General features: G+C 44.9%; 1 protein-coding gene across 1 annotated transcript in view; it reads right to left on the bottom strand.

Annotated features, from left to right (window-relative positions):
* Positions 1-1320: 1320 nt before the first annotated feature.
* The window catches only part of LOC140348660 (voltage-dependent calcium channel subunit alpha-2/delta-4-like), a 101301-nt gene continuing 91482 nt past the window's right edge, over positions 1321-11139 (bottom strand). The window contains exons 37-39 of the mRNA XM_072434675.1: positions 2327-2447; positions 1891-1968; positions 1321-1425 (exon numbers count right to left, since the gene is read on the bottom strand). Of these exons, the coding sequence (XP_072290776.1) occupies positions 1324-1425; positions 1891-1968; positions 2327-2447 (301 nt within the window). The 3' untranslated portion in view covers positions 1321-1323. The remainder of the gene's footprint in view (positions 1426-1890; positions 1969-2326; positions 2448-11139) is intronic.

The raw sequence follows: 11139 nt of genomic DNA, 5'->3' as shown, positions 1-11139 counted from the left end.
TGACAGTCTAAAGAAAGAGACCCACGCTATCATGGACCATTAGAAATCACTGTCTCCATTAACGTATGAATTGCACAGGTTCAATTCACTTCTGATCAAACCATCTGAAAACACGTCACTCTGACTCGGCTCCACCTTAAACACTCGCGCTGCCTTTGCCTTCAAACACAGCTCCAGCAAATGAAGTGTTGTGAACGATCTCCTTTAGTTTTTAAAATGTATTTTATATTAAGTAAATATTTGAGTCTTCAGCTGCGTCGGATCAATGTTTTTAGTGACTTTTTATTGCGGCTGCAGCGTCCGCACCGGTTTGGAGCTTCAGAGTGATTGTGATGATGAAGCTGCTACACGTCTCCATCGCTTTGACTGACAATGCCTCCTGACTCTTTAAATGTAAGAATCATTTAATAAAAGCTCTTGTGAAATGTGCAGGCTTTCTTTACAGACAGAAGCGCTCGTTACGCCTTGTATTTAGTCCACACTGTAAATGACAAGACGACAGAAGGAGACAAAAACATGTGCCACAACATTATGTGCACACGAGGAACATGCTCTTGTGTTTACCTTTGGCTTGGGAATGAGAAGGATTCACTTTTACATGTTTTAAGACGTGCTAGTTCCATAACGCAGCGCTACAATGACCAGAATAACATAAATTGTAATTGAAATCTGAAAATACATGAACATTTGTTATTGGGGGGAATCCATTATAAATTGTTATCTCATAATAAACCTCTTAACAAACTATAATATTCCTTTAGGTAAGACAAAACAATGTAACGTGACAAACTGAATGCATTTCTTTATTTTTGGATTCTGACCATAAGGTTTGCACAGTCACAACTAAAATCTCACTGAAAGGCAACAACCTTGTGTTTGTTTTACCAGTATTAAACCTCTGATATATATAATTATTTCACTACTTTCTACATATTTGGTATATTATTGATTTGTGGGGGATAGATAGATCCTTGAGTCATTTCAACACACAATAATAATTTAACACGTTATTAAAAAGAATGCAAAACGCTACAGTTAGCTAAAGTATCAAAAACTACAAAGACGCTACATTCTTTGTGTAATGGCAACGTTTCCCCTTGAGCTGCACTGGTCTGCCTTGTCCAGAAGGGGGCACTGTGTCTCCCTTCACTGGTATAAGTCCTCCTGCAGAGCCAATGTCAGTGGGATAAAAAAAAAAAAAGACAAAATAATAGCCCTTTTCTGTCGAGGCGAGGCTTTTCCCCAGTCAGCAGGAGACGTACGGAGTCTTTTGGCCAGTTTGAAAATCACAGCTCCTCCTCCTCCATCTGGACCGTCCCAGGTTTATGTCCAGTGATGACGCAGCAGTGAGACCAGCAGAGACGCAGAGAAGAGGGACAGGGACAGAGAGATGGCCTCTGCACCGCCACAGTCTTTAGCATTCTCCTGCAAAACATATCTTCGGTTAGTTGAGGTTTGTAACACGCGTGTTATTCTCTACATATGTTATCGATGCCAAAGGAAGTTAAGCATAAATAAACCTAAAGTATCGCATCGCTTTCTGGAAGTAACACTTCAGCTGCATGAGTCCATAACTCCAGGACAAGTACGAGTCAGGTTTGTGGAGAGGCAGATTGTTTTTTCCGTGCAATAAGAACATCAAAAAAGAAAAACGAAGATGCTTTAATTTTCATCTATCTTTTGCTAAAAAGTTAGGCTGTCAAGGCTCATTCATTACATGAGTTTGTAATGAATGTGTGAATAGATCAGTTCATAGACTGATCTGTGGCTGGATCATCTTTAGTTCACTTCATTTGCACATTTGAATCACTAAATGCATAAATAACTGGGGAAAGCTAACATTTCCCTTCTTCATGTCAGAAGTGTGAGAAGTGTGAGGTGGGCACAGACCTTTGGGTGGTAGGCGTGGCACGACTCGGGCCTCCGTCGTATTTTCTGGGACTTCATCCTGTTGCATTTGACTGTGGCGTTATGTTCACGGGTGTTAAAGGAAACACGGCACCTCAAGAGCTGCTTTAATATAATATAATATAATATGATATACTTCAAGCAATATCAAATTAATTATTACCACTTTATAATAATTACTATACCTTAATTAGCCAAAATAAAGCACGAAAAAAGAATGTATTCATAACAAATAGTTAATTAACAATGATTCAGGTCTAGTAACTACTTAATTAAGGGGTTAGTTAGGAGTTACTTAATACACCATTTGTTCATTATGAATTAAGTCTTTGTTCATGTTTTATTAAAGGCAAGATATTCATGGGCTTAATAAATCCATGGAGTTGTCACATGTTTGCTCTGGTGTCGTGGGTCAAAGGATATATTTGATCTCTTTGGCCTCCAGAGGAATCGCTCCGTACTGACGAGAGCAGTCGCAGTCGGCCTGAGTCACCACCAGCACCAGGTTACTGTCCGGGACCTGCTGCACCACAAACATCCTGCAGCACACAACACACACGAGAGATCAGACAACACACACGAGAGATCAGACAACACACACGAGAGATCAGACAACACACACGAGAGATCAGACAACACACACGAGAGATCAGACAACACCCACGAGAGATCAGACAACACACACGAGAGATCAGACAACACACACGAGAGATCAGACAACACACACGAGAGATCAGACAACACACACGAGAGATCAGACAACACACACGAGAGATCAGACAACACACACGAGAGATCAGACAACACACACGAGAGATCAGACAACACACACGAGAGATCAGACAACACACACGAGAGATCAGACAACACACACGAGAGATCAGACAACACACACGAGAGATCAGACAACACACACGAGAGATCAGACAACACACACGAGAGATCAGACAACACACACGAGAGATCAGACAACACACACGAGAGATCAGACAACACACACGAGAGATCAGACAACACCCACGAGAGATCAGACAACACACACCAGAGATCAGACAACACACACGAGAGATCAGACAACACACACGAGAGATCAGACAACACACACGAGAGATCAGACAACACACACGAGAGATCAGACAACCACACACGAGAGATCAGACAACGATACACAAGAGATCAGACAACACACACGAGAGATCAGACAACACACACAAGAGATCAGACAACACACACGAGAGATCAGACAACACACACGAGAGATCAGACAACACACACGAGAGATCAGACAACACACACCAGAGATCAGACAACACACACCAGAGATCAGACAACACACACCAGAGATCAGACAACCACACACGAGAGATCAGACAACGATACACAAGAGATCAGACAACACACACCAGAGATCAGACAACCACACACGAGAGATCAGACAACGATACACCAGAGATCAGACAACACACACAAGAGATCAGACAACGATACACAAGAGATCAGACAACACACGCAAGAGATCAGACAACACACACAAGAGATCAGATAACACACACCAGAGATCAGACAACACACACAAGAGATCAGACAACGATACACAAGAGATCAGACAACACACACGAGAGATCAGACAACACACACACCAGAGATCAGACAACACACACAAGAGATCAGACAACGATACACAAGAGATCAGACAACACACACGAGAGATCAGACAACACACACACGAGAGATCAGACAACACACACACGAGAGATCAGACAACACACACCAGAGATCAGACAACACACACAAGAGATCAGACAACACACACGAGAGATCAGACAACATACACCAGAGATCAGACAACACACACCAGAGATCAGACAACACACACAAGAGATCAGACAACACACACGAGAGATCAGACAACACACACGAGAGATCAAACAACACACACGAGAGATCAGACAACCACACACGAGAGATCAGACAACGATACACAAGAGATCAGACAACACACACGAGGGATCAGACAACACACACGAGAGATCAGACAACACACACCAGAGATCAGACAACACACACCAGAGATCAGACAACACACACGAGAGATCAGACAACACACACGAGAGATCAGACAACACACACGAGAGATCATACAACACACACGAGAGATCAGACAACACACACGAGAGATCAGACAACACACACGAGAGATCAGACAACACACACGAGAGATCAGACAACACACACGAGAGATCAGACAACACACACGAGAGATCAGACAACACACACGAGAGATCAGACAACACACACGAGAGATCAGACAACACACACAAGAGATCAGACAACACACACGAGAGATCAGACAACACACACGAGAGATCAGACAACACACACAAGAGATCAGACAACACACACGAGAGATCAGACAACACACACGAGAGATCAGACAACACACACGAGAGATCAGACAACCACACACGAGAGATCAGACAACGATACACAAGAGATCAGACAACACACACGAGAGATCAGACAACACACACGAGAGATCAGACAACCACACACGAGAGATCAGACAACGATACACAAGAGATCAGACAACACACACGAGGGATCAGACAACACACATGAGAGATCAGACAACACACACGAGAGATCAGACAACACACACGAGAGATCAGACAACACACACGAGAGATCAGACAACCACACACGAGAGATCAGACAACGATACACAAGAGATCAGACAACACACACGAGAGATCAGACAACACACACAAGAGATCAGACAACACACACGAGAGATCAGACAACACACACGAGAGATCAGACAACACACACGAGAGATCAGACAACACACACCAGAGATCAGACAACACACACCAGAGATCAGACAACACACACCAGAGATCAGACAACCACACACGAGAGATCAGACAACGATACACAAGAGATCAGACAACACACACCAGAGATCAGACAACCACACACGAGAGATCAGACAACGATACACCAGAGATCAGACAACACACACAAGAGATCAGACAACGATACACAAGAGATCAGACAACACACACAAGAGATCAGACAACACACACGAGAGATAAGACAACACACACCAGAGATCAGACAACACACACAAGAGATCAGACAACGATACACAAGAGATCAGACAACACACACGAGAGATCAGACAACACACACACCAGAGATCAGACAACACACACAAGAGATCAGACAACGATACACAAGAGATCAGACAACACACACGAGAGATCAGACAACACACACACCAGAGATCAGACAACACACACCAGAGATCAGACAACACACACAAGAGATCAGACAACACACAAGAGAGATCAGACAACACACACCAGAGATCAGACAACACACACCAGAGATCAGACAACACACACAAGATATCAGACAACACACACGAGAGATCAGACAACACACACGAGAGATCAAACAACACACACGAGAGATCAGACAACCACACACGAGAGATCAGACAACGATACACAAGAGATCAGACAACACACACGAGGAATCAGACAACACACACGAGAGATCAGACAACACACACCAGAGATCAGACAACACACACCAGAGATCAGACAACACACACGAGAGATCAGACGACACACACGAGAGATCAGACAACACACACGAGAGATCAGACAACACACACGAGAGATCAGACAACCACACACGAGAGATCAGACAACGATACACAAGAGATCAGACAACACACACGAGGGATCAGACAACACACACGAGAGATCAGACAACACACACGAGAGATCAGACAACACACACGAGAGATCAGACAACACACACGAGAGATCAGACAACACACACGAGAGATCAGACAACCACACACGAGAGATCAGACAACGATACACAAGAGATCAGACAACACACACTAGAGATCAGACAACACACACAAGAGATCAGACAACACACACGAGAGATCAGACAACACACACCAGAGATCAGACAACACACACCAGAGATCAGACAACACACACCAGAGATCAGACAACCACACACGAGAGATCAGACAACGATACACAAGAGATCAGACAACACACACCAGAGATCAGACAACCACACACGAGAGATCAGACAACGATACACCAGAGATCAGACAACACACACAAGAGATCAGACAACGATACACAAGAGATCAGACAACACACGCAAGAGATCAGACAACACACACAAGAGATCAGACAACACACACCAGAGATCAGACAACACACACCAGAGATCAGACAACACACACAAGAGATCAGACAACACACACGAGAGATCAGACAACACACACGAGAGATCAAACAACACACACGAGAGATCAGACAACCACACACGAGAGATCAGACAACGATACACAAGAGATCAGACAACACACACGAGGGATCAGACAACACACACGAGAGATCAGACAACACACACCAGAGATCAGACAACACACACCAGAGATCAGACAACACACACGAGAGATCAGACAACACACACGAGAGATCAGACAACACACACGAGAGATCAGACAACACACACGAGAGATCAGACAACACACACGAGAGATCAGACAACACACACGAGAGATCAGACAACACACACGAGAGATCAGACAACACACACGAGAGATCAGACAACACACACGAGAGATCAGACAACACACACGAGAGATCAGACAACACACACGAGAGATCAGACAACACACACAAGAGATCAGATAACACACACACGAGAGATCAGACAACACACACGAGAGATCAGACAACAAACACGAGAGATCAGACAACCACACACGAGAGATCAGACAACGATACACAAGAGATCAGACAACACACACGAGAGATCAGACAACACACACGAGAGATCAGACAACCACACACGAGAGATCAGACAACGATACACAAGAGATCAGACAACACACACGAGAGATCAGACAACACACACGAGAGATCAGACAACCACACACGAGAGATCAGACAACGATACACAAGAGATCAGACAACACACACGAGGGATCAGACAACACACATGAGAGATCAGACAACACACACGAGAGATCAGACAACACACACGAGAGATCAGACAACACACACAAGAGATCAGACAACACACACGAGAGATCAGACAACACACACGAGAGATCAGACAACACACACGAGAGATCAGACAACACACACCAGAGATCAGACAACACACACCAGAGATCAGACAACACACACCAGAGATCAGACAACCACACACAAGAGATCAGACAACGATACAAAAGAGATCAGACAACACACACCAGAGATCAGACAACCACACACGAGAGATCAGACAACGATACACCAGAGATCAGACAACACACACAAGAGATCAGACAACGATACACAAGAGATCAGACAACACACACAAGAGATCAGACAACACACACGAGAGATCAGACAACACACACCAGAGATCAGACAACACACACAAGAGATCAGACAACGATACACAAGAGATCAGACAACACACACGAGAGATCAGACAACACACACACCAGAGATCAGACAACACACACAAGAGATCAGACAACGATACACAAGAGATCAGACAACACACACGAGAGATCAGACAACACACACACCAGAGATCAGACAACACACACCAGAGATCAGACAACACACACAAGAGATCAGACAACACACACGAGAGATCAGACAACACACACCAGAGATCAGACAACACACACCAGAGATCAGACAACACACACAAGAGATCAGACAACACAAACGAGAGATCAGACAACACACACGAGAGATCAAACAACACACACGAGAGATCAGACAACCACACACGAGAGATCAGACAACGATACACAAGAGATCAGACAACACACACGAGGAATCAGACAACACACACGAGAGATCAGACAACACACACCAGAGATCAGACAACACACACCAGAGATCAGACAACACACACGAGAGATCAGACGACACACACGAGAGATCAGACAACACACACCAGAGATCAGACGACACACACGAGAGATCAGACAACACACACGAGAGATCAGACAACACACACGAGAGATCAGACAACCACACACGAGAGATCAGACAACGATACACAAGAGATCAGACAACACACACGAGGGATCAGACAACACACACGAGAGATCAGACAACCACACACGAGAGATCAGACAACGATACACAAGAGATCAGACAACACACACGAGGGATCAGACAACACACATGAGAGATCAGACAACACACACGAGAGATCAGACAACACACACGAGAGATCAGACAACACACACGAGAGATCAGACAACCACACACGAGAGATCAGACAACGATACACAAGAGATCAGACAACACACACGAGAGATCAGACAACACACACAAGAGATCAGACAACACACACGAGAGATCAGACAACACACACGAGAGATCAGACAACACACACGAGAGATCAGACAACACACACCAGAGATCAGACAACACACACCAGAGATCAGACAACACACACCAGAGATCAGACAACCACACACGAGAGATCAGACAACGATACAAAAGAGATCAGACAACACACACCAGAGATCAGACAACCACACACGAGAGATCAGACAACGATACACCAGAGATCAGACAACACACACAAGAGATCAGACAACGATACACAAGAGATCAGACAACACACACAAGAGATCAGACAACACACACGAGAGATCAGACAACACACACCAGAGATCAGACAACACACACAAGAGATCAGACAACGATACACAAGAGATCAGACAACACACACGAGAGATCAGACAACACACACACCAGAGATCAGACAACACACACAAGAGATCAGACAACGATACACAAGAGATCAGACAACACACACGAGAGATCAGACAACACACACACCAGAGATCAGACAACACACACCAGAGATCAGACAACACACACAAGAGATCAGACAACACACACGAGAGATCAGACAACACACACCAGAGATCAGACAACACACACCAGAGATCAGACAACACACACAAGAGATCAGACAACACACACGAGAGATCAGACAACACACACGAGAGATCAAACAACACACACGAGAGATCAGACAACCACACACGAGAGATCAGACAACGATACACAAGAGATCAGACAACACACAAGAGGAATCAGACAACACACACGAGAGATCAGACAACACACACCAGAGATCAGACAACACACACCAGAGATCAGACAACACACACGAGAGATCAGACGACACACACGAGAGATCAGACAACACACACGAGAGATCAGACAACACACACGAGAGATCAGACAACCACACACGAGAGATCAGACAACGATACACAAGAGATCAGACAACACACACGAGGGATCAGACAACACACACGAGAGATCAGACAACACACACGAGAGATCAGACAACACACACGAGAGATCAGACAACACACACGAGAGATCAGACAACACACACGAGAGATCAGACAACCACACACGAGAGATCAGACAACGATACACAAGAGATCAGACAACACACACGAGAGATCAGACAACACACACAAGAGATCAGACAACACACACGAGAGATCAGACAACACACACGAGAGATCAGACAACACACACGAGAGATCAGACAACACACACCAGAGATCAGACAACACACACCAGAGATCAGACAACACACACCAGAGATCAGACAACCACACACAAGAGATCAGACAACGATACAAAAGAGATCAGACAACACACACCAGAGATCAGACAACCACACACGAGAGATCAGACAACGATACACCAGAGATCAGACAACACACACAAGAGATCAGACAACGATACACAAGAGATCAGACAACACACACAAGAGATCAGACAACACACACGAGAGATCAGACAACACACACCAGAGATCAGACAACACACACAAGAGATCAGACAACGATACACAAGAGATCAGACAACACACACGAGAGATCAGACAACACACACACCAGAGATCAGACAACACACACAAGAGATCAGACAACGATACACAAGAGATCAGACAACACACACGAGAGATCAGACAACACACACACCAGAGATCAGACAACACACACCAGAGATCAGACAACACACACAAGAGATCAGACAACACACACGAGAGATCAGACAACACACACCAGAGATCAGACAACACACACCAGAGATCAGACAACACACACAAGAGATCAGACAACACACACGAGAGATCAGACAACACACACGAGAGATCAAACAACACACACGAGAGATCAGACAACCACACACGAGAGATCAGACAACGATACACAAGAGATCAGACAACACACACGAGGAATCAGACAACACACACGAGAGATCAGACAACACACACCAGAGATCAGACAACACACACCAGAGATCAGACAACACACACGAGAGATCAGACGACACACACGAGAGATCAGACAACACACACGAGAGATCAGACAACACACACGAGAGATCAGACAACCACACACGAGAGATCAGACAACGATACACAAGAGATCAGACAACACACACGAGGGATCAGACAACACACACGAGAGATCAGACAACCACACACGAGAGATCAGACAACGATACACAAGAGATCAGACAACACACACGAGGGATCAGACAACACACATGAGAGATCAGACAACACACACGAGAGATCAGACAACACACACGAGAGATCAGACAACACACACGAGAGATCAGACAACCACACACGAGAGATCAGACAACGATACACAAGAGATCAGACAACACACACGAGAGATCAGACAACACACACAAGAGATCAGACAACACACACGAGAGATCAGACAACACACACGAGAGATCAGACAACACACACGAGAGATCAGACAACACACACCAGAGATCAGACAACACACACCAGAGATCAGACAACACACACCAGAGATCAGACAACCACACACGAGAGATCAGACAACGATACAAAAGAGATCAGACAACACACACCAGAGATCAGACAACCACACACGAGAGATCAGACAACGATACACCAGAGATCAGACAACACACACAAGAGATCAGACAACGATACACAAGAGATCAGACAACACACACAAGAGATCAGACAACACACACGAGAGATCAGACAACACACACCAGAGATCAGACAACACACACAAGAGATCAGACAACGATACACAAGAGATCAGACAACACACACGAGAGATCAGACAACACACACACCAGAGAT

Source organism: Eucyclogobius newberryi, unplaced genomic scaffold (genome assembly GCF_026437365.1).
Source record: "Eucyclogobius newberryi isolate DKJ021-1_F unplaced genomic scaffold, fEucNew1.0.hap1 SCAF_7, whole genome shotgun sequence".
In the NCBI taxonomy this organism is placed as follows: domain Eukaryota; kingdom Metazoa; phylum Chordata; class Actinopteri; order Gobiiformes; family Gobiidae; genus Eucyclogobius; species Eucyclogobius newberryi.
This window is presented reverse-complemented; position numbering and strand designations above follow the sequence as displayed.